At 40.8% G+C, this 27,500-nt stretch overlaps 2 protein-coding genes across 28 annotated transcripts in view; one reads left to right on the top strand and one right to left on the bottom strand.

The window, feature by feature from the left end:
• LOC138038503 (proline-rich protein PRCC-like) overlaps positions 1–4,682 on the top strand; it is a 19,760-nt gene extending 15,078 nt beyond the window's left edge. For both annotated transcript variants that reach the window (XM_068884382.1, XM_068884381.1), the window contains exons 7-9: positions 1,080–1,217; positions 2,302–2,367; positions 3,801–4,682. In XM_068884382.1, the coding sequence (XP_068740483.1) occupies positions 1,080–1,217; positions 2,302–2,367; positions 3,801–3,887 (291 nt within the window). In that variant the 3' untranslated portion in view covers positions 3,888–4,682. The remainder of the gene's footprint in view (positions 1–1,079; positions 1,218–2,301; positions 2,368–3,800) is intronic.
• A 1,139-nt stretch (positions 4,683–5,821) lies between these two features.
• Positions 5,822–27,500, bottom strand: part of LOC138038524 (cartilage oligomeric matrix protein-like) — a 78,089-nt gene continuing 56,410 nt past the window's right edge. For all 26 annotated transcript variants that reach the window (XM_068884438.1, XM_068884422.1, XM_068884434.1 and 23 more), the window contains 18 exons: positions 26,978–27,032; positions 26,511–26,650; positions 25,260–25,400; positions 24,991–25,059; positions 24,359–24,520; positions 22,258–22,362; positions 19,387–19,494; positions 18,125–18,284; positions 17,323–17,441; positions 16,829–16,967; positions 16,065–16,160; positions 15,271–15,449; positions 14,251–14,299; positions 13,944–14,140; positions 10,861–10,935; positions 10,120–10,217; positions 9,094–9,233; positions 5,822–7,704 (listed from right to left, as the gene is read on the bottom strand). In XM_068884438.1, the coding sequence (XP_068740539.1) occupies positions 7,661–7,704; positions 9,094–9,233; positions 10,120–10,217; positions 10,861–10,935; positions 13,944–14,140; positions 14,251–14,299; positions 15,271–15,449; positions 16,065–16,160; positions 16,829–16,967; positions 17,323–17,441; positions 18,125–18,284; positions 19,387–19,494; positions 22,258–22,362; positions 24,359–24,520; positions 24,991–25,059; positions 25,260–25,400; positions 26,511–26,650; positions 26,978–27,032 (2,076 nt within the window). In that variant the 3' untranslated portion in view covers positions 5,822–7,660. The remainder of the gene's footprint in view (positions 7,705–9,093; positions 9,234–10,119; positions 10,218–10,860; positions 10,936–13,943; positions 14,141–14,250; positions 14,300–15,270; positions 15,450–16,064; positions 16,161–16,828; positions 16,968–17,322; positions 17,442–18,124; positions 18,285–19,386; positions 19,495–22,257; positions 22,363–24,358; positions 24,521–24,990; positions 25,060–25,259; positions 25,401–26,510; positions 26,651–26,977; positions 27,033–27,500) is intronic.

The raw sequence follows: 27,500 nt of genomic DNA, 5'->3' as shown, positions 1-27,500 counted from the left end.
GGGGCGGTGAGATCTTTCCATTCAGCATTACCAGATAATGTTAGAAATAATCTCTAAAATAATTAAAATTCAACAAAATCTGTAGGTCAGTTGTTCAGAAAAATCAGTTTTTTTTTTAAATGTCTCTAATTTATTTTCTCACCTACACTATTTTTTAAAATTTGAAAGACAAACGCTTTAAATCAATCTAAGCTAACATGCAAAAAAGGAAAAAAATTCACTGTCTGGAAGCAGAGATATAAACGAGTAAAGTTGCAAAATAAGGGAAAAATGTGGGGGTTATAAGATCAGCATTTACGCATGCGTCACCCGCTCATTCGAGTGCACGCGTGAGTGGAGCTACAGGCCAACGCAAACGGATTTAAGTTACCATCAACCCGTTTGTGTACAATTTTCGTAGTTGTCGTAAATAGATGTCTATTTGTCTATTTATAATTCCATATATATAGGAATTAGAAGAAAGGTGAGCGAAATCAGCGGTATTTGTTTATTTCTGGTGACCCATTTTGAATCATGAGCTGACGCGAGCGGCTTTTAGAATTGCGTGTGTGGCTTACGCGCGTGCGCTCAGCTGAAAACCCTTTCGAGCCTCCTTAAGCACATTAGGGCCGTTTATACGAGAGAAAATAAGCCGCGGCTTACTCTGGCCGCGGCTTACATAAGACGCGAACACCCCGTATAAATGGTACAAAATCTACGTTCACGGCTTTCCGAGTCAAGCCGCGGCTTATCCTGGCCTGGGAGTTTATACTCATATAAATAGTTCCTTTCGCGTATTATGTACGCCGCGGCCAGAGTAAGCCGCGGCTTATTTTCTCTCGTATAAACGGCCCTAATGTCATGTATGCCGGTTTTATGAAGCAAAAGGAATAGCCCAATTGCGATATATTAAAATTCAGACCTTAACAAAAGGCATCTTCTCGAGGCTCCACTATGCAGCTGTTACTTTTAAAGTAACACCTCATATCTATTTTAACACCCCCACTAGGACCTAAAACGTGATAGACGCCCGGGGCGTTTATTAGATCCTTTACGGTCAGTACTGGCTGATAGGCTTGTTGTTGTGTCTTTTCATTCAGTTGCAAAAGCTAACGGGACGATGGAATCGCCACGAGGAGATCAACATTGTTGATGTCAATGCTGATGACCAGATTGGAAATGCGGCAGAAATGATGGCAAAGTACGGAACAGAGGAAGTGATACACACATCATCACGGGTAATATCGTACATTTTTATTCAGTAATGGCAGCGGTTTTGAAAGGAGTGTTGTAGTAATAGTACACGATTGGGTTTAATATACTACAGTGAGTAATTGGCTTCGAAGTCTCGCGGCACCGTTTTTAAGAAACAAGACCAAAACCAGTCCCATCTGGCACACGGACATTTTCGCACGCTTTTAGTTGGTCACATGTCAATCTTTTTCGATGCTGACTGGCAAATCGCGTTTTTTTACGTCTGTTGTCATTTGTCGGTGTAATTCGTCGGTACACTTGGAAACTGCTTCAGTATCATTTGCGAGGTTTGCAGCGGTTATCAGTCTCACGCGCCCCTCAATCCGACTTTTTTTTTTCATTTTTCGACACTTGAAATGGGTGGACGTCAATCAACATAATTATGCTCACGCAGCGGCTTGGAACATTTAATTGACGTCCACCCAAATTTTCTTTCGAAGAATGAAAAAAGAAATGTTGACGGCGCGTGTGGCCATTCTCATCATGAATTAATTATTGGAGATATCACGGTATAATTTAATAATTAAATTTATAAAATAATTGGGACCCTCATTGGTCATTAGCTGTGTTTTGGTGAGAGTATGTAAACACGGCTGTGACATCACATGAATTTTGATTGGTTATGTGTTGTAAGTCGTGCGTTTGGATTGGCTTTTAGGATGTATAAGCGTGTATCAAGAAAATCTGTTTCAATCAAGAAGTAAAAAAGCAGCATTTTCCTTCGTTTATGGAACGAATTATTTTTGAGAAATATTTTATAATAGCAATAGAGGACTTATTTCCTTGTTTATATAGCCTCATCCAAGCACTCGGGGACTTTGGTTTGCTTAAACATTTATTCCAAAGTGACTGCTACTGTTGGATCCCTTTGTTACATGTTTATCATATTCAAATTAGTCCCTGTTGCCTCATTCATAAGTTCAAAGCTCGAAACAATACATCACCCAGAAAAAGGGAGCAAGAAAAATGAAGTGGCGGCCATCTTGGAATGAGGTGCATTTTTTTGCAAAAAAAATGTCCGCTATTGTTTGTTTGTTTGTTTTTTGAGAAATATCTTTTTAATTCCAGAAAAAGAAAGATATGCCCACAGCTCAACAAAGACGAAAACATCAGATCACTTATCTGGCATTTCAGGTAATTTCTCCTCTGTCAAACTCGAAAATTATTTACCTCTACAATGATACAAATCTACTCAACTCGTAAAAGAAGCAACTTTGTTTCGGCGAAATGTGCGCGCGTTTATTTTTGGATTCTTTCGATTTATGTGTTCTTGTGCAACTTATTCCAGAATGAACGGAATAGTGGTCAGTAATTCTAGGAGTAATTTACAATCTGGGGCCGGTTGCTCGTCGCTAACCATTGGCTAAGAGGTATCAAAACCTATAGGTTTCCATGGTATTTAATTCCGGTTAGCGTTAACCATGCTTCGAGCAACCCAGGCCTGGGTTCCCAAGGCTCAAGTCCCTTTCTGGGTTGCGCCTGGTTGAACCCCCTCGATTTCGCTTACAAAAAGGCAGTTGGCCTTCCTGGTATCAGTTGGAATTCCTGAAATTTGTTACATCGAATGGGTTTTGATAGTAACAGAAAAGTAAAGAATTTTAAGAAAACGACAAAACTTTTGAGTTTATAGTGCATGTTTCGACGGAAACTTCTTCCATACTCAGTTAGTCAGAGTACAAAGCCATGGAAGCTGAATTCAGTTATAATAAATAGAGAATGCTGATGTGAAAATAGTAACAAGGGGAATGAAGTAGAGAGGTTTTCAATTGAGTGTTGAAAGTAATTAGCGAATTGCTCTGGTTTTGCATTACTTCACTCAGTGATTGGTTCAAAGTTCTCGCGCCACTTTTTCAACCAATCACAAAAGAAACCAAAACCAATCGTGGCTCGCGCGTGCTCTTTTTCCCGCGGTTTGTGTCGACTACGTGTAATTACTTCGAGCTTTGATTGGTTTACTGGATTATCTCCGTCCTTTTTGATTGGCCAAAGTAATTACTTTGGTTTTGATTTTACGACACTGGATTGAAACTTGCTCTATAGCGTGAAAGTGAAATTAAAAGGATAGTTTTAGATTGACATGGTGTAATTGTTGATTCAAAGAGGGTTGTTCTGTCTGAATGTGAATATCCTCTTTGATCTTGAGTTGAAAAATGGCGGAGGCGTGGTCTAATTCCCACACTTTCGTGCTATATTTCATTCCGTTGTCACAATTTTCACATCAGCATTCTCTCTTCCATTGCTTTGTATTCTGATTAAATGAGGATGGCAGACGTTTCTGTCCAAACATGTATTATAATCTCGAAGGTGTCGTCGTTTTCTTAAAATTCGTTATGTCGAATGGTTTGAAGCAAGGAGCCATATCACAACTTAATGAAGTAAGATCGTCTTGCTGAGAGTAGTCCTGACTCTAGTATTTCAATTTAAACTTTTCGTATATAATTCTATATCATTCAATAACGTCATCTAAATACCATTACGAGCCAGTAAAATTGGCAGATACTCGTCCGTTTCCGTGATTGTTTTTTTTTTGTTCATTTGTCATCGCCATTGTGTTTGTCTTGATTTAGGCTAAAGAAAGAGAATTTGAACTGCGGCAGCAGTGGTCAGCCAATCGCCAAACGCGCAGACAAACACAGTCCAAGTATGGATTTTGAGAAGCTGTACGAAAGAAGCTTTTGTCAACGTTGTATTTTCCTCCTGGTATCCCTTTGCCAGCTTGGAAAAGACGCTTATCTCCATTTGTCGCCTGAGAACAATTTGTCCATATAAACTCCAATAGATGCCTTTAATCTGAGTCAGTGAAGTTGCAAGACCTTAATATAATTGGATACGTTGTCCTATCGATTTTGGAACACGATATTCTTCAGTGCATGGGTCACGGAAATCCTGGAAATTTATCTATTCTGCGAAATGGATTGCCAGCAGAGGAAAATCAGGAATTTGACTGGGATTGATGGAAAATTTTGAAAATTATATACTTGTTTCTCTATAATAGGCGTTCAATGTTGTTTAGTGCTGTAGGCTAGGACACCAGAAAAAAACGTGCAAGATGCTTCTCTAAAGGGCATTGTTTTTCTTGTTTTTCTTTCTTAAGGAAAACGTATTATTTTTCGATGGAAGATCCTGCAAAGGGTGATTGAAAACTCGTGGAAATTAATGCATAAGCTAAAAGTGACAAAATAGGGGAACTCTGATCTGTAACGCACACTGCACTTTTTAAAGACTGAGGGGTATTTCGTTTTTTCCAAAAAAAAAATTTAAATGATTGCATCCAGGAAAGGCATTTGAACTGGAATTGGTCGAAGTTCTGGCAAGAAACCCAACGGCTTCGGCAGGCATTGTTTGACTGTGGCGGGAATATTCGAGACATCGTTCTCCTTTATAAGCGCTTTTAAGGTATCACACCCATAATATCAATCGCAATAAAAGGCCGCAAGATATTATGCTGACTTGGAATGCACTATTTTACTGGACTCTCCTTTAAAGTCCCCAATATAACTCTCCCCATCCAAAGCAAATATGTGCAATCACTGTTACCCAGCCGTGCAAGCCACGTAAACTTGGCAGAACTAGAAGTAATTGGCCATTTCCGAGTTCAAGTCTGCCTCCTCTTCAAAGCGAGTCTAAGTGCGAAGTATTTGTCATGGTAATTAGTTCTACTTTACATATGAATGAAAACTAATTTTCATAACAAAAACTTGGCACTTAGACTCGCTTTGAAGATGAGGCAAGGAAGAACTCGGAAATGGCTTATTTGGAACCACGACCGTGATGTGATAGGCATGGGTCTATTCTCGATTTGACGTCACAAACTGCTTTGCATTCCTGTTTGCAGAATGATAAATTTTGCATTGCGAAGCAGTTTGTGACGTAAAATTGAGAATAGACCCGTGCTTCTCACATCACGGTCGTGGGTTGAATTACTGCAAGTTTTGATAACTGCGCGTATTGTCCGGCAGATAAAAAGCGAATTTTTCAGGTATGAATGGTAAAAAGTGTTTGCTTTTGGTAAGGAGATTAGAGCGGTTGTCACTTTGAGTGTCGAAAGTAATTAGCGAATTGCTTTGGTATTGCATTACTTCACTCAGTGATTGGTTCAAAGATCTCGCGGCACTTTTTCAACCAATCAGAAGTGAAACGAAAACCAATCGTGGCTCTCGCGTACGCATTTTCCCGTGCTTTGTGTCGGCTACGTGTAATTACTTCAAGTTTTGATTGGTTTACTGGATTGTTTCCGTCCTTTTTTGATTGGCCATTGAAACTCTCTCTAATATAGACCAATTCTGCTAACTCAATGTTGTACCCAATTTATAAAATCCTTTGGGAATAAAACGTTTTGTTCCAAGCATTTCCATATCATTTAAATGTGAATGCCACATTATCATGCAAATGCAATACACAAATCTTATCCCCATGAGATTTGAATTGGGTACAACATTGAGTTAGCCGAATTGGAACATTAATTTACCTCGTGTCATTTCAAGAGTTGTCCAAACAATACATCTGCTGACTTCGACAGATGTGTCTCAATAAAGCCAATACCATGTTAAGCTGGTGACAAAATTACCGCTAAATTATTGACCAATTATTCCTTTTTTTTAAATTTATTTTTTATGAAAAAATACTGGGGTCTACGACCTTACAAAATTGACTCTTCTGAGACGAAGAAAATGCATAAAAGCGCTTTTAACATATAGCTACTCAATCTCTAACTCCTTTTTGATGCATTTTTAATTTGCACAGTCCAACGGACTTATATAATGGCTGATAAGGACGTGTGACTTGCAGGACACAAACCCTTCCTTTATTCCTACTACTGAAGGAAATATTTCGTTTTAACTTAAATTGCATACATTGAACACTCCACTAATACATTGTTGGAGGAGAAAAGGATTTATGCTGGAATTTAACCTCTGATTTTCCTGCCTTTTCGGTTTCAGTTAGCCGAAAATGGCTGATAATCATTTTTAACCTGTCATTGCATGGAGTATATTGAGGAGTTTCGGATCCCCCACTGGGCTTTCATAGAAACACTAAACATATTCATGCATAGGAAGAAGACAGTTTATTCAGACATAGTATGATGCTTCTTCTCTGGTTTAGAGAATTGTGAATGTTGCTGGAAAATTTCAATTCAAAGGAGCCAGCAGCATTTTTGGAGGCAACCGGTTGGCTATTTACGAAGCGTGGTAGAGTTGAATCCGGGATAACCGGAAACACATCCAGACCAGAGATTAGAAAGGGACTTGAACCTGGGGCAACCGCAGGCAACCCAACGCCCTAACCACTGGGCCAGGTCGTTAAGTACTACTTACGAGCTCACGTACTCTTTCCTTTTTTCGCTCATTGGAGAGCATATAGAAGGACTCCGCGTGAAATTTTGATAACCTCTGATAAAGACACCAGTAAGGAGTGTCAAAATGTTGCGTCCGTGAATTTTGGGCCACATCAGCAGAAAGAGAGGGTCCTCTCTTATCAGCAGTCATAGGCTCCTGGCCACATACAAAATTCTGAAAACCCAGGGTAGCATCAAACTGATTGTCAACCTGGCCCGGGTTGCTCGAAGCATGTTTGGCGCTAACCAAGCGTTAAATACCATGGAAACCTATAGGTTACAATACCTCTTAACCAACGGTTAGCGCTAACCAGGCTTCGATCAAGCGGCCCCTGGTCGCAGTTTAAGTCTTAACTTACGTGAAGGCGCTATTCCTCGTCCTCATAATTCAACAGGGATAGGCTTAATTTACACTACTGACGGACCATCAGCTTAAACGACTGAATTATCTTCGCTAGTTCGTGTTTCAAGACGAACTTCTCTGAAACTTCTTCGGGTTTGATGACCAGCCTGGTTACCAGTCCCTTTTGACTTCAAAACTTATCGCATTTACAGGTTACATTTGTATATACAAGATACATCTCTTCAACGTTCTAACGGTTAGAATAATTATTTGTTTCACGGAATAACTAGCTTAAACAGCACCATGAAAATCCAGTAAAAGTTTTACACCTTTACTATACCGATTGCTCATTCATTTTTATTAAAGAGCAAAACTTCCTTCTACGAGACAAGCGGAGTTTCTCAACTTGCAGAAAACGAACTTCTGCTTGTCATATTTATTTTAAACAATCTATAAATAGGCCATAAGAGATTCAGTGTTTGATTTTTCGGCTCTACTGCTCCGCCGATCTTTGCTACGACTCTCTTGGCGTAAATAATACGATTTGCTGGCGAATATAAAATCGTATCCGCTTTAATTGTCATTTGGCTGACCAAACTATTGTGGTCGACGAGAAATTATGCTTTATCGTTTATAAATCGTTACGTTGGCCTAGGCCGTCTTTGGACTTGATCGTTTCTCAGTGACAGCAACTTTTTGTCCGAGGGTTTGATCTTGTAGTTTGATGAGCACAACAGTATTGGTTTGACTCAGTTGGTTGAGATTTGAGGTTGGTAGTCGCTCGGCATACGGTCTGTAAAAGCCAAACAGAGGATATTATTTAGTTTTTAAAAGCATAAAAGAATAAGATCCAGTGACGGGACATCGGGTCGCATACAAGGTTAGACCTCCGATGGGTTAAGGAGCGTTACAGCATAACCGAGACCATGACATCGGGAGTATATTTAACAATTCCGTTTCGTAGGATACAAAATATTAATAGACCAATTGCGATATATAAAAATTCAGTCCTAAACAAAAAGACATCATGTCGAGGCTCTGGGGAATAAAAAAAAGGAGTTGTTTTAGTTTGTTCCCAGAGCCTCGAGGTGATATCATTTGTTCAGGACTGAATTTTGATACATCGAAATTGGCCTATTACGATGACAGTTGAACTGCATCGGGTGTTACAGGGTTGTTCATGAACTGAACGCTGAGTGTCAGTCTTCCTAATGGATTGATAACAACGTTTACAAAGTAATTCTCAACTTGCACAATCCCATAATACACCTCTTTTACTCCCCAAAATTTTACATAATCATTGTTTGCAATTTCTCCCGGGACATGAAGATGTCCAAAGAGAAATCGAAAACAATACCTATGCAAATTTTTGGGGGGGTAGAAGAGGTGTTTGAAGCCCGCCGCACACTTGAGGAAAGAGCTGAGAAAACTGCCTCGCGAGGCGGTTTGCTCAGCCGTTTCCTCACGTGTGCGGGGAAATTGTGGTGAGAAATTCGCCTCGCGAGGCCGTGAGGATAAAATCAAACATGTTTGATATTTTTGGCCTCGCGAGACAAATTCCTCAATGTGTGCGGCCATCGTGAGAATCGAGCTGAGCTTGATTTAATCAAGCATGTAAAAAAAATACATGGCATACTCACGTGACTCCAGCGGTTCAAGATGGTGTCGGAGGAAGAAATTCCGACGTCTCTGAAGTCACGTGAGAATGCCATGTATTTTTATTGGATGCTTCATTGACCAAGCTCAACTCGATTCTCACGATGGCCGCACACAATGAGGAATTTGCCTCGAGAGGCGAAAAATATCAAACATGGCGAGGCCAATTTCTCACCAAAAGTTCCCCGCACACGGTGAGAAAACGGCTGAGCAAACCACCTCGCGAGGCAGTTTGCTCAGCTCTTTCCTCACCGTGTGCGGCGGGCTTAACGGGATTTGTGCAAGTAGAGGATTTAAGGCAAAGGTCACTCTTTGGGAAGAAAGTTGTTATTATGATGCGTGCTCATCGGAAAACGACACCTCTCCGAGTGTAAGGCTCTGAATTAGCGCAAAACTTCGCACACCAATTGACAGTTCGCCCACAGCCGTAACAGAACTATAGACACACAAACCTTCATAACTCAAGTTCACAAAGGAAAAAATGCAAAATCACAGCTTAAAACGCAGCAAACGAAGGATCCCTCACCGTTGCACCTGTAAGAGAGGTTCTTCCATATCACGTTTGATTGTGAAAACACATACAATCCAACCCTTCCGCCTCTGAGGGTCTTGTCGATGATATATCCTGTGTCTACTATTATTTCTCCTTTCAAAAATACTTTAAGTCTGCAACAAAAAGAAAAACGAAATCGATTAAAAATATCGATCGGAGTCGAGAATAAACGATCTCTGGCCGGCCGGTCCCGAACCCTCCCGAAAATGCGTTTCACGAAGACCCGCAACTTTTCGGATGTATTTTGGGTCGTCTGAAAAATATTGAACACCAGCTTTTCAGAAGAAATAGGTTGGCCTGAAAAGAATACGACACTGGCCCTTTTGGTGTCCACGAATCACGCACTGCTCGATCTTCCACGAAGTCTAAGAAACTTGGTCGCCAATGCGGTTTCATAAATGTATCTTTCTCACGATTGGAAGTACTTCAGAACCGTTCCAGATAGCATACGGAGCTAAAGCCAGGGGTTTCAATAACTTCTGAAATAGCCGTCCATGATAGGCCATTGAAGGCGGCAGTTTGACAAGTTTATGATAGCATTTTTAGTGAAAATCAAGGCAAACTAGCCGGCGGTGTGAGGCAAAGCAGGCGGCGGTATACCGCCGGTAACCGGCTTTTATTGAAACCCCTGGCTAAAGCGACGACGAAGTGTTCTCCTCAAACCAACGACGAAAATAGCCAAGATTTACAAGATTATGTGGAGGAAGCGAGCAGATGCAGATAATTTTTCACATTTCCCGCTAACTGTAAACGCCGTTTTCAAAAATTCAATTCTTGTACAATTGGCGCATATTTTTCAAGCGTAACGAGTTGTAACAACTGGAAAATTGTTGTTATATTGGGAAGTGAAGTTTTCTGTCGGTGTCCTCTTCGTCGTTGAAGTCGTTGTTGCGTAAGGTCTCAATAAATGGTCTTTTTTTAAGACCAAAATGCTAGATCTGATGTGAACATTCGATATTCAAGACCTCCGCGCTTCCTCCTAAGTTATCCATCAGTTACCTTATCAATCCTTTCTTTGGTCGATGAATTAGTTCCCAATCGTAATCTGTTTTGTCTTCCCATCCTTTTTCCTTAGGATCCCGCCAGAGTTCTTTAGTCTGAAAATGAGGACATTTCGTGTCAGCGTTGTTTATCGAGTTTAAGTTTCCAGTTCATTTTCCTTACCACTGAAAAGGTGCGCAAAAAATTGAAAAGCCCAACGTAAAATAATGTGACTTTTTATTAAGCTCTCTCTCAATGACGCAGAAATGATCATCCTCGTTTAAACTTACTGGTAGGTTTAAGAAGCAGACGTAACTTTCTATGAGACGCACTCATAAGAACATAATCGCTATTTACAGATTTACGGGGAATAAATATGGTAATCAAATGGTGACGAGTGAAATTAGGGAATAATTTTACGCGCGTTTTGTCCAAAATCAAATAAATTACAAACAAATTAACAACAAATTACATTCACAAGACGCCATTTTGGCACTGTAGGAAACGTTGCCATGGCAAAATTGTAATTTAACGCTGAAAATTTGCGCCAAAATTAAGGAGAAAATTTGCATTTGGTCGCACTTATACTCCTCAAATTCCGGGCAATTATATATTCATATAGCGTGTGGAGTATCACAGAGAAACGTGTTTGCTGGTGCGTATAATGGAGCTGAGAGGGTCTGTTGATTAAGGCGGTTTCGGCAAGAGAGAACAGAAGAGGAAAACGATATTATTTTAATTATTGAACACTTTAAGTACCTGTCCTTCAACATCACCAGAATGCCATATTGCATTTCTGAGGGCATCTCCTGGACCCGTATCAGAGTTAACAAGCTAGACAAAAAAAAAAAAAAAGGAATAACTCAATGAGTGGTTTGTTTTGGCGGTTCTCGCCGATCAATTAGCAGTTTAAGTATGAGATGTTTTCGAGCCATGGACTACAACCACAGGAAGTGAGCTGTCTTCCGTTTTAAATAGAGTTGACAGTACCAAATTTATATTTCTAAGCATCTGTTTTTTGCAATAAGAGAAGATTAGTTTAAAAATCTGGAGAATAATGTCCTGACCGTGTGAAATGGTCACTTGAGGTTTCAGTCTGCGTCTTACAGACCTTGGTCTACATGAATGCCATCTCAGATCGTACTCGTGTTTTTTCACTTGGCCTGGAACGAGTACGCAATACGGTTTACTTGCACATGAAATATTCCGACACGTCATGCTCGTTCCAGTCCAACCGTGAAAATACGAATCCTGCCAGCAACTAGAAATAGGGCAATTAAGCAACGACAACGGCGACGGCAACAAGAACGTCACAAATTTGCATATTATTTGCATAATAATTTTGCACGCCCTGTACGTGCGTTTTTCACTTTTGTTCATTTCTTTGCCGTCGTCAGCAAAACAGCAGGGAATCTAAGATCTACGACAGCGACGGTCGACGGTCGACGAAAACGTCATCTCAAAATATAACATGGCTCTATCTTAAGTCTTTTGCGATTATTCAGTCTCGTTCACGTCCTACAATATGGGTGAAGTATCCTAAAGATAAATTGGTACGAGCGGTTTCAGAGTGAAAATAGATTCTCTGTTGCATGCTTACATTGTAGTAAAAACTTAATATTTGGAGATTTTACGTCGTCATGCAGAGAATCGCAAACATACTTACTAAAATCCGTGCTGCACGTGCAGCACGATTATTTATGCTCTTTTAACCAATGATATTATTGTTTTGTGGCGTTGTCGTAGTCGTAGCGGTCGTCGTTTCTTAAACTCGCCAGTATCGTGAAATGGCCTAATTTGAGATTTTATGAAGAACGTCAGCACTTGAGGATAAATTTTTCATTTTCTCCCGTAAATTAAGCGCCGTTCCGACCAGTGTCATTTTTGAGGAACTACCACACCCTTGTCATATTAAAAAGGTCGAAATAGTCACGAAGCGATTAAATAACGCGAATTTATATTTTGAGATGACGTTCTCGTTGCCGTCGCCGTTGTCGTTGCTTAAAGGCTGGTTTCCAAATAATCGTCCCTGTCGCTAGAATCGTCTCTGTCGCTTGAAAAGAGCTTCCCGTGGTGAAAAACGACAGACGCGATTGAAGCGATTCTTGCGATACCTTGGTTTCCATTAAATCGTTTGTATCGGATCAAACGGTAAAAAAGATTGGCACTAGGAATTTTTTTGCCGACTAGTCGAAATTAAAATGGCGGCAGTCAATCGAAGAAGAAGACTTTTGGCTTGTTATTTGCTTCTCCGTGTTCAGTTTGCGAAGAAGAAGAGACAGAGAAAATCGAAGAAAGCATCGGTTTTGGGTTCGGCCGATATATGGTTCTTCTGTTCTTATAATCCTTCGAAAATTTGTTATAAAGACATTCATACCGCTGTATTTCTTCCATAAATGTAGAGGTGTTATTCGAGTTGTTTGCCGCCATTTTGAAGCGTGTATATGGACGTGAAGTAAGCAATCAGGTGCATCATGGGATGTGTGACGCTTCTGTCGCTTCTATCCTTTGAACCCGGTTTCCATTAAAAATATGCAATCGCTTGAGAGTCTTTTCCGGTCGTCTCTGTCGCAAGGATAGAACTCGAGTCTATCTCGGACGACTGATCGTTTCTGTCGCAAGGATCGTCCCGGGATCGTCCCGGGTGATCGCTAGAGCGTTTCCATATGATCGTCCCTGTCGCTTCCAAAAATTTGAAGCGACAGAGACGATTGTAACGACAGGGACGACTATCTGGAAACCGGGCTTAAGTTACCTAACTAAATGAGAGGGGAAAGATTGCGGAGTTCTAAAATATATATCGTTGATTCGATTATGCTGAAAAGTGAAGTCCCCAAGCATGAGTCAGATGATGATTCTAGACGATTGGCCAAAAACGAATTAACATTTTATGGTAGATTGCAGGCTTTTTAACAATGTCTTAAGAATTAATTACAAGATTATAGACCCAGCATTTGGCGAGAGAACTGGGAATTTTTGCCGAGTATCATCGTTCAAAATTGAAAGAACTTTAACTATCAAATTTCACGGCGGCCGTTTTTGCATTAGTCTCTGAGAAAAGAAACATAACAGGCCCAGTGAGATTCAGAATAAGACTTGAATAGGTAGGAGTGGACACTAAAAATGATGTCAGCTGGGGCACATGCGCAGTAGGGACATGTTTTGCTTTTCAGTAATTACTAACGTCGAGCGAGATCACCCGTGTTCGCTGCATAGAAAGAAGTTTTCACGTGCCTGTGTTTCTCAATCTCTAAAAAGTTCCGCAATTTTTTTTTAAAAGATGAACAAGATGATACTCGAACTCTTCAACAGAATTTGAAAAAAATAGGGCCATCGTTTTCTAAAGCTTTTTCAATCTCGACCCCAGAGCTCTTCTCTTGACTGAGGGAGAGAAGAGCTCTGGGGAACCCTGAAACAAAGTGTCTTCTCATTGGTTTTCGTGAAGAACAATCAAAAGCGTCTCTAATTGGTGCAATCATGTTAGCACGAGGAGTAAGCAGACGCCGTAAGGTTCAAATAGCCAATTTTTGGCTATAAAAATCAAACGGCGGTTGTTCTCTAAGAGTTTCCCAGAGCCTTGGGTCGATCTTTATTTCTCACCAACTCATAGTCCCTTTCACGTGATGTCATAGTCCCTTTCACGTGACATAAACATAAACATAAACATAAACATAAACATTAGCCAAAAAAAATGGAAAAGAGTACTGTTATTTTTCTTGTACTCAAGCATGTGTTACTCCCGGTACACTGCTTGGTATGTTTTTTGTCACTTCAGTTCTAAGTTAGCCAGCCCTTTATGTAACGCCGCCTGCTCAGTGCTTTTTGTCATCTGAATGCGATACCTTAACATGAACTCCTTTCACACCTTCCGCTCTCAATGGTTTCACTTCCCAATACACTTGGTCACTCTGCTTCCACGACACGAGGTAAAACTGTCTGTTGTTTTGGTAACTGAACACAATTCCAACGAAATCGTCGTCCTGTGTCGTAGCAACGTGTAAAGTTCCCGAGAAATCGACACCTCCGAACCGCATTTCCCCTTGGATAAAAAAAAAAAAAAGACAACCATATCAGACGTAATGAAGACAAAAAAAAAAATGGGCAAAACGCGGTGAAGAGTTGAAAACGTGGCGTGAGCGTTCTACGTACCAACGGCAATTGCAGGATCGCTGTCTTCTGTTTCTTCTACCTTGGTTCCCTGCAATTCAACAGATCAATATACACTTAAGGCCTGTGCATCTCAGAGGCTCACACATAGAAGCAAGTGAAGAAAATATGTGATTATGTATGCTGCTTGTGCTTGCTTGCGTCGCTGGCGACGCAAGCAAAGTGTGACAAGAAAATGTACTAAAGTGCGTGGCGCACGTGCAACACGATTGTTACTTCAGCTTTCAGCCAATGATATATTATATTTGTTTTGTCCCACTGCCATTGTCACAGCCGTCGACGTTATACTCCTTGATAGGGACTTTACGATCTACGACGGCGACGTCGATCGAAACGTCACTTCAAATGTCCCTTTGCACTACCGTAATTATTTCGCGATAATTTCGCACAATACCGGCGAAGCATTCTAAAAGTCAATTAGTGCGAACGGTTGCAGAGTAAACTTGAGTTTTGTAGCGTCGTCCTTTCTTAACTCCTTCATTAGGGACTTTTAAGATCTATGACGGCGACGTCGACGAAAAACGTCCCCTCAAAATACAACATTGCAATATCTTAAAGTCTTCCGCGTTATCACGATCACGTCGTACAATGTGGACGAAGTATCCTAAAAGATAAAATGTTACGAGCGGTTTCAGAGCAAAATTAGAGAAGTGAAAAGTGAAAGATTCGCATTTGTTAGCTCGCGTTGTCGTCAAACCTCAAATTCGGTGATTTCACCTCGTTGTTGTGAAGAGTACCGAAAAAATTATGGGTTAAAGTGTGTGCTGCACGTCCAGCACGATTGTTTTTCCTCTTTTAACCAAATATATTGTTGTTTTGTGGCGTTCTCGTTGACCACCGCAGTTCCTGTTCCCAAAGCGAGAAGCGCCGATGCAAAATGTGCACAGGAAAAGAGAAAAAAAGAAAATTAAAAAAAAAAACTAATGAACGATGAATGCATGAATGATAAGTTGTTTGGGAGACTAAAAAATTATTATGTTTTCGTAAAGTGCAAATGCTTACCGTGGAATCGACGACCCAAATAGCCGGTCTGCTCGTAGATTCATAAGGACTCAGATTGACCTTCAATAAATTGGTGAAATCTGTTCGCCTACAGTGATGGTTTACAGAACAAGCATCCTCTGCATCCGGGACTTTATCGTCATCAAAATCGCCGTCACAGGGGTCCCCTAATCCGTTGTCTGTGGAGAAAGCAAGAAGAGCGAAGACGGAAATTTAAAACTTGTGCTTTTGCCTGCGTCGCTGGTGAAAAACACCCCCGAGTTTCCTTAAAATCACAAATTAACGATCATGGAGACATACACGCAATGAACAAAAAGACCAACAAGTTGAGTCAACTATATTAAATGACGTGTCAAAACTAGGAAAGTAAATGATGAAAACTTAAGCAGAGTTCTGTTTAAAAAAACTGGAATTTGCAGGAGGGTGTACACAACAGAACTGCTTATTTAATCAGCAAAAACAACAGATTTGCACGCCCCGCACGAGAGTTTTGCAAGAGTACGTGAGGGTGCACTGCTACTGTAAGTGCTCTTCATACCAGTTTCAGCCTTGGCATCCTTTTGATATCAAAGAACTGGAATAGTCGCAAAGTAATATTTATTTTGAAGATGACGCTCGAGTTGCGGTTTACACCGACGCTGCTTAATTAAACTTGCTACGCGATAATTTGTGACAGCTATTTAAATGTGTAAATATAAAACAGCAGAAACATGAACATTGCGAACAACTGGAAATCCCCAATACTTTCGACTCTCTGATCACGTTATGAATCAGTTAGAGACTAGTATACAAACCGTTCAAATCTCGTTGGGTGGGATTGGGTACCAACTGACAGTTATCACTTCTGTCCAGAACGCCGTCATCATCATCATCGTTATCACAGGCATCACCTGGAAAGAAACAACAACAGAACAATGGACATAAAGCTAACAAATCTTCAAAAAAGTAGAGAGTGTGTATTAATATGCCTAGCCACTTGTTTATCAATAGCAGTCCGCTGAAAATAGCTTACTTTCATTTAAAGAAGACTACTTGATATGAAACTCCTCGAACTAAGATTGATTCTAGTATCAAATAGAGCATGTTCCAGGTATTATTTGAATTGACAAACTTTACATGGAAAACAAATTACTAAAGTCTCCAGAGTCCGCAATTTTTTCGGTCAGCACTAAGAATAAAGACTTCCAGCTAGTTCCCGACCGGGAGGTGCGCGAATCGAGGACTTCCGTCTCTGAAGCGCAGACTCGAAATTTTAAATCAACAGTATCACAATAATGCTTGCAACGGATTACACAGAGAGGCCCCTGTTAAAACTGCGCGTATTTCTGGATCGACCATTGTTCCAGCTGTGTCCCGAAATAATCACGAGACAATGTGGCAATGATAGCATTCAATGTAAACGGCAGTAAATTTCAAGAGATTTACGTTACGGCTCAGTGGGAATCACTGAACTGCAGGTTTTATGTTGCTTATTGTTTCGTGGGACATACTAATCACGCCCGGACAAACTAGTACAAGGAAGGTATGAAAAGCAGCTCAAGAAACCTGCTTGACATACCTTGTTCATCTTTGTCGTTGTCTATTTGATCTGGGTTGGTCACCCCTCTGCAGTTGTCTACCATGTCATCGACGCCATCATTGTCATCGTCACGACCTGTGTCACACGCATCTCCAAGTCCATCATCGTCTATATCATACTAAGATAAAAGGTGACAACCATTCATAAACTCAATTATATCAATCAAAAAGCCCCTGAAAAAGGCAGACACTCAGTCAGTGAATAATTCGAGGCCGTTCGGCTGTACAGTCAGTCACTCAGTTCGTTTAGACAAGCAGTAACTCAGCCAGCCACTTTTACCAGTAGGCTCGTCAGTTAGTCACACAGTAAGTTCGTCTGTCTCTAAGTCGACTTGTAAGTCACTCTACCGGGACGTAAAGCAGTCTTTCAATGAAGCCACAAGCTCATCTCCGACACTCATCTCACATTTAACGTGCGCCCTCCGCGAAGTATCGATATAATTCTCACCACTGACCAAACTGCATCAAATTTACCTGTCTACGGTTTCGGAATGAAGGACAGTTATCACAAACATCGCCAACTGTGTCGCTGTCCCTATCGCCTTGTTGAGGATTATATATCGTTGGACAGTTGTCAATGGAATTAATGACTCCTGCAAAACAATGGAATATATTATGTAGCGGATCTAGTGGGAAAAGGGGGACGGGTGGGTGGGTCAGTTCAGTGGGCTACAAATTGCGGAAGTTGAATTGTTAAAGGTATGTAGCAGCCTGGAATACCCTTTCGAAGGGGGGGGGGGGGACTTTGCATATGAAGGGTGGAGATGCGCGTCTGAAATTTTGAATTTAACCCCCCCCCCCCCCCCAAAAGGAGGCCCTTTTTCACCCCTATAAGAGACCATGTTTAAAGCATATTAAATCTTCGCGTGCAACCCTGAACGAGACCTTCACGGTTACATATAACACCCTACGTGAGACCAAAATCTGAAATATACACCCCTAAGCGAGACGGAGGATTTACTGTGTATAAATAAAGTTACCATATCACACCATACCAAGAGCATGCCCCCCCCCCCCACCCCCCCATCCTTTCATGTGCGAGCCCTCCGCCCTCCCGGGCTATTTACACACCCACATCATGTACAGAAGAAAGACCACCACAACGGAGATCACGTCCCCTTTTCTCTTCCAATTTTGTGCGGGCACTACCCTGGAAATCGCGGAGTTTCCCCATACTGAAAGGACGGCATGCAGTCATCAATAATCATCTGTAAAAGTAGCTATCAAGGGCGTTAGCTCGTGCAAAAATTAAATAGTGGACATTTCGCTGCCTTACCATCTCCATCAATGTCTTTGTCGCAAGCGTCTCCGACATCATCTTCGTCGAGATCTCTTTGATGCGAGTTGCTGACAAACGGGCAGTTATCGCAGTCATTTCCAAACAAATCTCCATCGTTATTATACTGTGCTGGATTAGCAAAACGAGGACAATTGTCCTGTAAAATGGGAAACGTTAGTACTAATCAATGAAAAAGAAAGACACAGGACAGAGACATTTCTATTTATTTATTTATGCAATTTGTCCACAAATGGGTACAAAGCAGTTTCAATTATCGCGCATTCAGCAAACAATATAATATTCTTTTGTATTCTTGGTTTTCTTTCGCATGATCAACAGCCATGTTTTTCAACGAAAACGAAAGAAAACGTTTGCATAATAATAGAGTTCAATTCCCGGAGGACTGGGTCTGGACACCAAAATGGCCGCCGTTTCCTTTTTTGTAGAAATCGAGAATAAATGTAAAAAGCTAAACTCAAACAGCCTCTTCATCGTAGCTCATCGCTTCTTCATAAACAGCAATGCTTAGGGTGGGAAGGGAGACGGCTTTGTAGCCGGGCCTTTGCTGTAGTTATTGTCCAATAGGAAGGCACTTGAGTAAACTCTCACCGATTTTTGTCCGGGATTTAACCACTAGATTCCATTTTGCAGTGCGTCTATTCAGTAATAGATCAGAGATGACATCAAAATGTCGTAACAACAAGGTGGCAAACACGGCGATACCTGACATGACAAGGAGCAAACAACTCCCACACTAAGCCTGTGTCATACTAAGCCTATGCCGTACCAAGCATTTTTTACAGACCGATCTATTTGTAGACTACCTTTCCCACAAGAAACAAAGGCAGTTCCGGTTCGGTGACGCTATGGTGTCAAGTTAGTTTCTTGTGATTGGTCATCGGGCTCCTGTGGGAGTCTCTCGTTCACGGGAAATTCAATCTAAAAATAAATCGGTTTGTGAAAACGCCGCGACAGAAATATAGGGCTGTTGTTCTCTCCTAGTCATGGACCCCTGTCTTTCCACATTTTGATGTCTCGTGTGATCTACCTGACCAGATGCACGGCAACGTGGAATCCATATCTTTTGCGTAATAAAGAACTAAACGTTTTTTTTTTCCTTTTTTTATGATGATGTCAGCTATGCGTCTGTCCTCTAACAGATCATAGGTGAGAACCAATCCAAATGCGTGCAGCATTGAGCTTACTATACAATGCAGTTTCGATAATTAACACAAAAAGAAAAAGCTATCGACACTAACCTGGTCATTTCCTATACCGTCGCCATCCAGATCGTCATCACAAACATCTCCGATGCCGTCATTATCAGCATCTGATTGATCGGGATTCTTAATCAACACACAGTTGTCCTGAATTGAAGAAAAACAAACAAACAATAAGTAATGGTCTGGGCCCTTCCTTGAAAAATTAAACACCAAAATACAAGACTACGCTCGTGATTAATTCACCCATTCACACCTTAATTATATAGCTGCATCAAAATCCAATATTGCCAACAGATCTATTTTTTATATTAATTCTTGCCAACTGTCCAAATTTAAAATAAATTGGATAGTTTTTACTGGAACGTTTACTTTCAGCTTTGAACAAACCGTCCAATTTGAGAAAAATCTGGATACTTTCCATCAACCAATCAAATGTCAAGATAAATAAAAGAACCGAGTATTGGCCAATCGGGTTGCAGCTATAAGGGAGCTTAAGCGCGCGACATTTACACCGGAAGTGAACATTTAGCTGGCCAGGACAGTGGTTTCTCTCAGATTTTTAAACTAATGGTCTCTAACAGTGATAACAAACCGTTTTTGGAAGCTATAAATTAATAGGTACAGGGCTACATGCTTGTCCAATTTGGAAATAATTGGATTACGGCCTCGTCCAATTTTGGCTGTCCTCAGAATTTTTCTCATCCAATTATTTCCAAATGAATGAAGGGTTAGTTTCTAAAGAAACTGTGGTGCTGCGTCGGTGGGGAAGTATCCCCACTTGGATGCATCCAAGCCAGTCGCTCGCCATTTTAATCTGCCTAACCACTCCAAAAAACACATTGCTATCTGCGGCCTTTCCCTACATCTAGGTACGACGGAAAGCCGCAAAAATCTGGAACAAAAATTCATCTTTCAAATCGGCACCCTTAATCCTCACGGTATTAACGAACGCTTTTCATTTAACTAATATATTCCTATTTTTCACGTTGCCATGTTACCACCAATAGCGTAGCTCCTACTCTACTATAAAAACTACACGTAACCCATAATCCCTCGATTCGCTCTGACGAAGGGCTAACGCTCGAAACGTCAGCTCTTAGAATCTCTGAACGGTGGCCAATTTACATTATCAACTCCGTTGATAAAACCAATTATTTCCAAATTGGACAGCATGTAGTTCTATTTCATAAACAAAGTGCCCCAACTGACGAGTAAAATCGTCTGGCTAACGCCAGAGTAAGATCTTCATGTTTCACTCCAAGGTGGAGAAGTGTTAAAGTCTTCGTCACAAATGTTGTAACACAGACGAAAATTTGCCCCCTCTTCCTTCAATGTTGATGTTTATGGGTTCCGAGTGCAAAAACCAACCGGTAAATGCAACATTCAAAGCGAGGAAGGAGAAGGTTTATGTTATTAAAGGGAACCTCCACTCTTACTAAAGAATAAGTTTAAACCAAAGAAAATTTAGCTTACAAACAAATTTGTTCGAAATTTGTTTTTGTTAATGTGTTTATATCAAATTTCGAAGGCGCCGCCATCTTGAATAACTGTGACGTGTTACGGTTGCCCTATTGTTCTGACACAAAGAGCTTTTGTCTAATAACAATAGGGCAACCGTAACACGTCACAATTATTCAAGATGGCGGCACCCGCACAATTTGAAAACAAAACTAGGCGATTCTAAAACTTATTTCTTTCGGATACAAACGCTTTCCGCTTTGAAAATATTTTAGACTGACTTGACTGTAACAGTTACTTCCTGTGATTTAAAGTTATTTTTTTTGTTGAAGTGGAGGTTCCCTTTAACACCTTGGATGTGATTTACTAGCGAAGTGTTGTAGATGTTCTTAAGAAGCCACACGGACCTAATTTAGTGGCCTCGCAGCTCACAAGAGTCCACCGCAGCTCAATGATAGAGCATCCGAACTAATGATCGAGGTTCATAGATTAGGAGATTTCAGATTTCTTTCCGAGTGTTCCGAGCCAATGTCAATAAATAAATCTATTCGATTCTCTTAAAAATGTCTTTTACCACGCCTTTGTTCAGATATTGCTCTTGTTACATTTTCACGACGTATGTGATGTACCGTCAAAGGACGCATGACAACATGACACAATAATAATAATAATAATAATAATAATAATAATAATAATAATAATAATAATAATAATAATAATTAATGATAATCCCAGTAATAACTATCCCACTCGTTGTCAGTGCCCTTTGCTCAGTGTCAAAACGATTACGAGAAGTGGATGAAAGACCGTTGTAAAGAACTTGAAACAGTATTCCTAAAAAAAAAGACAACCTTAATGACAACAGCTAGGATTTTGAGGAAACTTAAATGACGGAGAGAACTTCCTAAGGGATCCTTGCCTGTTAGTTATTTCCCGCTCTCACAGGATAACAAGACGGCATTACATCAACTTGTGACCAGACGAATAACGATACGTAATAACAACAACTACAACTTTCTCAAAGTCTCACCCATGCTTAGCTAAGAACAAGAGCTCTACTAATTGGGAGGGCTGCAAATCAGATCGAATCATGTGAATTTAAAGCAGGCCAATCAAATGTTTTTTGGTAAAAGAGGAACCCTTAGCAGTGTAGAGAACCAACAAACTCAACCCACATATGACGCCGAGTTTGGGAATCGAACTCGGGCCACATTGGTAAAAAAACGAGACCTCAAAAGAAGTTTCGTCCAACGTCTTTCTAATAACAGGCTGTCGTATCCTACCGGGTGTTAAAAGTGTGGGTGTTAGGCGGGCAGCTTCTGCAGGTACCGGAGCAGAAATTACGTAAAACAAAAGAAAAAACGACAGAAAACCAAACAACTCCAAATAAAGACTAATCCCAAGTGACCAAAAACACAATGCTTTCCGGAAGACCCCCTCAATTCATACCTTACGGCATTCTTTATCCGAACAGTTGAGCTCAACATCGGCGTAACCATCAAGGTCTAAATCCTGGGCACAGAAATGACCATTTCCAGCGTATGTTCTACGACACTGAAAACAAAGATGAATAATTGATGAACACAGTGGGATGACGTCTTCTCGCATTGCTTTTATCATCGTCTTTATCATCACCTCTTGTTTCGCTAGCGAATTTCAGCAGCGATGATACGAGAGTTTAAGATCTACGACGCGACAGTAACGAAAACGTTAAGTTTATTAATTTTTTTCGTCATTATTTCGGTTTGTCTAAGTTCTAAAACCTAGCGCAACTTTCCAGGAACTGAATTAGGAGGTGCGGTGTTGAAGCTACGACAGAAAACTCAAATTCGCTGCCTTGTGTTCACGTTCTTCGTAAAACTTAAAAAATGGTCATTTCACGTCGCAGATTTGCCGAAAACGTCAAAGAAATGTACAAAAATGAAAAAATGCACGTGCAGATCGTTTAAGCTATTGTTGTTGCTCATTAAATATGCAAAATTTGTGACGTTTTCTTTGCCGTCGCGTCGTAGATCTTAGGGAGTTTAAGCAAAGACGACGGCTACGGCAACGAAAACGTCAGTCCAAAATATAACTTAGCGCTATCGCAAATATTTCACGATTATTCCGTCTTGTTCACCTTGTACAATACAGGCGAACTATCCTGTAACTGAATGGGTACGAACGGTTTTAAAGTCAAAACAGAAAATGACTGTTTCATTGTTATATGCTCACGTTGTCGCCAAAACCTAAAATTTGGTGATTTCACGTTGTTGTTTTGTGGAGTACGGCAAAGAAATGCACGGAAATTCGTGTTGCACGTGTAGCACGAGCATTTTTCCTTTTTCAACCAATAATATTCTTGCTTTGTGGCGTTGCCGTAGCCGTACCCGTCGTCTTTGCTAAAACTCCCTCTTGAACGCTCTAATAGGGACCTTAAGATCTACGACGGCGACTTCAACGAAAACGTCACATCGAAATATCACTTTGCTTTATCATAATTCTTTCGCGGTTATTCTATCTCGTTCACGTTTTACAACTTGGGCGAAGTATCCTAAAAATAAATTGGTACGAGCAGTTACAAAGTGAGAATAGAGAATGAAAGATTCTCTGTTGCATGCTCGCGTTGTCGTCAAAACCTCAAATTTGGTGATTTCACGTCGTCCTTACGCAGAGTACTGCAAGAATCTGTCCTAAAATCCGTGCTGCACGTGCAGCACGATTATTTATGTTCTTTTAACCAATGATATCATTGTTTTAAGGCGTTGTTGTTGCCGTCGCCGTCGTAAAATCTTAAGCTCCCTAATGGCTACGGCAACGGCAACGGCAACGACAACGCCACAAAGCATGAATGATGAAAAAAGGAAAAATACTTGTACTGCACGTGCGGCACGGACGTCCGTGCATTTCTTTGTCGTACTCCACAAAACAACACCGTGACATCACCAATTTTTAGATTTTGGCGACAACGCGAGTATACCAAAATGAACAGTTCATTTTCGATCTTCACTTTAAACCGTGTGCACCCATACAGTTACAAGGTAGCTCGCCGGTATATTGACGGAATAATCAAGAATTACGTGCTATAGCGCTAGAATACTGCACAAAAATGTGCCAAAATGCGTCCCTCTCTTAATTAACCAAGGATGTTACTGTTTCGTGATGTTTTCATTTCCTTAGCCGTCGTCGTTTCCTTAACTTCCTAATATCATTAATTAAAAGAGTGAAAACAGTCGTGCTACATGTGCGACATTAGAGTACACTGTTGTACTGTACAAAACAACAGCGTAGAAAAAAAAATATTTTGACGCCAACATAAACCCATAGCAATAAAGCTTTCATTTTTTGTCTTTACTGCAAAGATCCATAGGATGGTTCGCCCGAATTGTACAACCTGAACAGGATGGAAACGATCGCGAAGCCAAGTTATTTTTTAAAGTGGCGTTTTCTTCAGAACGGTCAGTTGCCGTTGTCTTTGCTTTAACTCTCTGCTACCGTGCCGACCTATTCAAGGTATTACCTTTGTACAAAATGGCTGAGGCCCCTTTCAAAGAGAATTCAATTTGCTTACCTCGCACATGTAGTCTCGGCCACTATCTAATCGAATGCATTTAGCGTATTGACTGCATGGATTGCTTTTCGGATCGTCAGGGTCACAGTAGCTTAAATAGTAACATGAAGATCTTGGGTCGCCTGTGTAACCAGGAGGACAATCTCCACATTCAAATGATCCCTAGAAAAAAAGTATGAACAAAAATTGAAAACAGAAAATCGGTCATCTTCAATGACTGACTTATTGACCGAATGACTGACTGACTAGCTGAATGAATGAATGTGACAGAGTATCTGTCTGACTGTCTGTCTGTCTGTCTGTCTGTCTGCCTGCCTGCCTGCCTGCCTGCCTGCCTGCCTGGCTGACCAACCAAGCGACTGCTCGAATGTCTGAGTGATAGGCACACCGACCTACCGGCTTCCTGATCAGCTGGCTCAGCATCTGACAACCCGACCGCCCAATAGAATGACTAAATTACCTTTCTAATTAACTATACGGCAGACGCAACAAATGGAATATAAAGACAGAATGGCTCCGGTCTGATGAAAGAATAGAGCCTCGAAGAGGACAGACCACAACCCGACAAAGGGAAGAAAAACAAACAAGCCAAGTTTTGTTTAAACTATTAAATTCACTAATGGTAAGCTTACATTTGTGTTGACGCATTTTACTTCTTTAGCACACGGGTTTTCTGCGCACTCATCAATATCCGTGCAAGCCTGCCAAATGGAGCATGAAAGAATTTTTGTCAAACACATCAATAAGTTCAAAATAAAAGACTAAATTGTCGAACGAGTCATCAATATCCGTGCAAGCCTGCCAAAGGGGGCATGAAAGAATTTTTGTCAAACACATCAATAAGTTCAAAATAAAAGACTAAACTGTCGAACGAGTCAAATAAAATATTTATCTTTCATACCTGCTTATTGGTCCTGGCTGCGTACAATCCGATACCATGGATCTCGTTGCCAGAGTACCCAACAGGGCATGGCGGACACCAGTATCCGGGACTTCTATTTTGGCACATGGTTCTTGGATGGCAAGGGTCACCAAGCGTGCACTTGGAGACAAGAAACAAACGAAGTCAACAAAATCTGAAATTTCTGCGCTTTTTAATCTGCTTTTAAAACGTTAACGGCTCTTAATAATAGCTCTTTTCTTGATTCGAGCCTGGATCCCGTTTCTCGAAAGTCCCGAAACTTTACGGGCCATTTTCGGGTGTCACAGTTCCCTGTGTAACTCAAGAACGGAGAGGATTTAAGCGGTGAAATTTCACAGACAGTTTGCGTTTTGCTACCTTGAAAACATGTTAAAAGATCGGCTTTCCAAAAGAAGCGGATGGCAGGTTCAGAGATGGCTTTTAGGTCCCGAAAAGTTTTCGGGACTTTCGAGAAACAGGCCGCTGAACTGTGAGACGAGTTACCATCACACATAAAATGGCAAAAAATTCTTGACTGTTTTAGAACTTCTTGAAGATGCGTTTTTTTTTTAAGTCAGTTGGCTTTTCATACACAGATATATTTAATACTAGCAATTTATAAAAGAAAGTGAAGTGCAGCGAGAAAAGAATCACTTACTCTAACGATGGGAATCAACAAACGTTACCAATAGTAATAAAAGGTCTCTTGCACAAACAGAAGTTGGAAACTAATGTAACAGCAAGGTAATATGAAATAAGAAACGAAAAATGCATACATAAAAACCGTTGGGGATGTGTACTGTGAGCTCGTCTAGTGAAATCCAAAAATCGACTGGAAATCCTGGTATTTAAGACGCAGAGCTCCCAATGTCAAAAAAGAGTAAGCTGGTCACCAGTGCTCGCAGCAACCAAGTCTGCACATACGTATTCAATTGATGCTTAGAGCGAGTTTCAATCGAGTTTGTAAAACCAAAACCAAAGCAATTACTTTGACCAATCAAAAAGGACGGACACAATCCAGTAAACCAATCAAAACTCAAAGTAATTACGCGTAGCCGACACAAAGCGCGGGAAAATGTGCACGGGCGAGCCACGATTGGTTTTGGTTTCACTTCTGATTGGTTGAAAAACTGGCGCGAGAACTTTGAACCAATCACCGAGTGAAGTAATGCAAAAGCAAAGCAAGTCGCTAATTACTTTCGACACTCGATCGAAAACCGCTCTACTACATTTTATTCTATCGACATTTACCTCATCGATGTCTGTGCAGTTGATACCGTCTCCAACCATCCCGAGCGGGCATTCACCGCACTCAAATCCTTGCATAGTGGCTGGATCATTGAAGCAAGGTACTCCAGGAAAGCAAGGCTTGAAACGACAGAAGTCTTGGACTTGAAAAAAAAAAAAAAAAACGGCAAAGAGCAAAATTAACGAACTTTGGATTTGTCCTTGCGAATTTCACTCCATGCTAATGAGGAGCGTTCAAGAACCAAATGATAGGTAAATTCCAAATGTTTCATCGAGTTAAAAATTAAAGATAAAAACCTGACGCATCGATGGCGGCAAGACCTGGCAATGATCCGCAGAGGACAAATGTGATTGGGCAAGGGACATTAGCTACCTACGCTACACAGAGATGGCAGAACCACTCCAGAGTGGTTAAAGAGCTCACCTAGGAACCACGAATATTTTATGTTCCATAAATAGTTTGTTCTTACCTCTGCACATTTGGCAATTTTGCACCAAGTTTCGTAAATACTTGATTTCGGCCACCTACAAAACGAATGGGAACTCAATCACTTTCAACATCCATGTTGAAAGAACACTACATGTGCCGTAATATAAAAAAAAAACAGCCGTACAGCATGCAGCACGATCGACTGTGTTGTTCTGTGTTCGTTGTAGTTGCCATCTTAAGCCCGCTTTACACTAGTGACTAGCACAAAATTCTGACAAAGCACTCCGAAATATACATGTTTTTCGGGCTTGGCACGGTAAATCTTTCGTATGTAGACAAAGCAAACAGAAGGCATTATTAGGCGCCCGCTACAGAGATCACACGGGTACCGAGCACATATCTAGAGGTGGGCACGGTGTTCCAAATATTGGTACCGTACCGCTTTTTTGGAGTGCCGTGCCAACTTTGTGCGTGTGTAAAAAGGGATTTTCGTCGTGAAAAACCTCCTGATTTGTGACGATTATCAAGACACAGAACTAGGCGCTGTTTAAAGTAAGCATCAC

This window comes from Montipora capricornis, chromosome 2 (assembly GCF_036669925.1).
Source record: "Montipora capricornis isolate CH-2021 chromosome 2, ASM3666992v2, whole genome shotgun sequence".
Taxonomy (NCBI): domain Eukaryota; kingdom Metazoa; phylum Cnidaria; class Anthozoa; order Scleractinia; family Acroporidae; genus Montipora; species Montipora capricornis.
The sequence above is the reverse complement of the archived record's forward strand: the minus strand, read 5'-3'. Positions and strand labels throughout refer to the sequence as shown.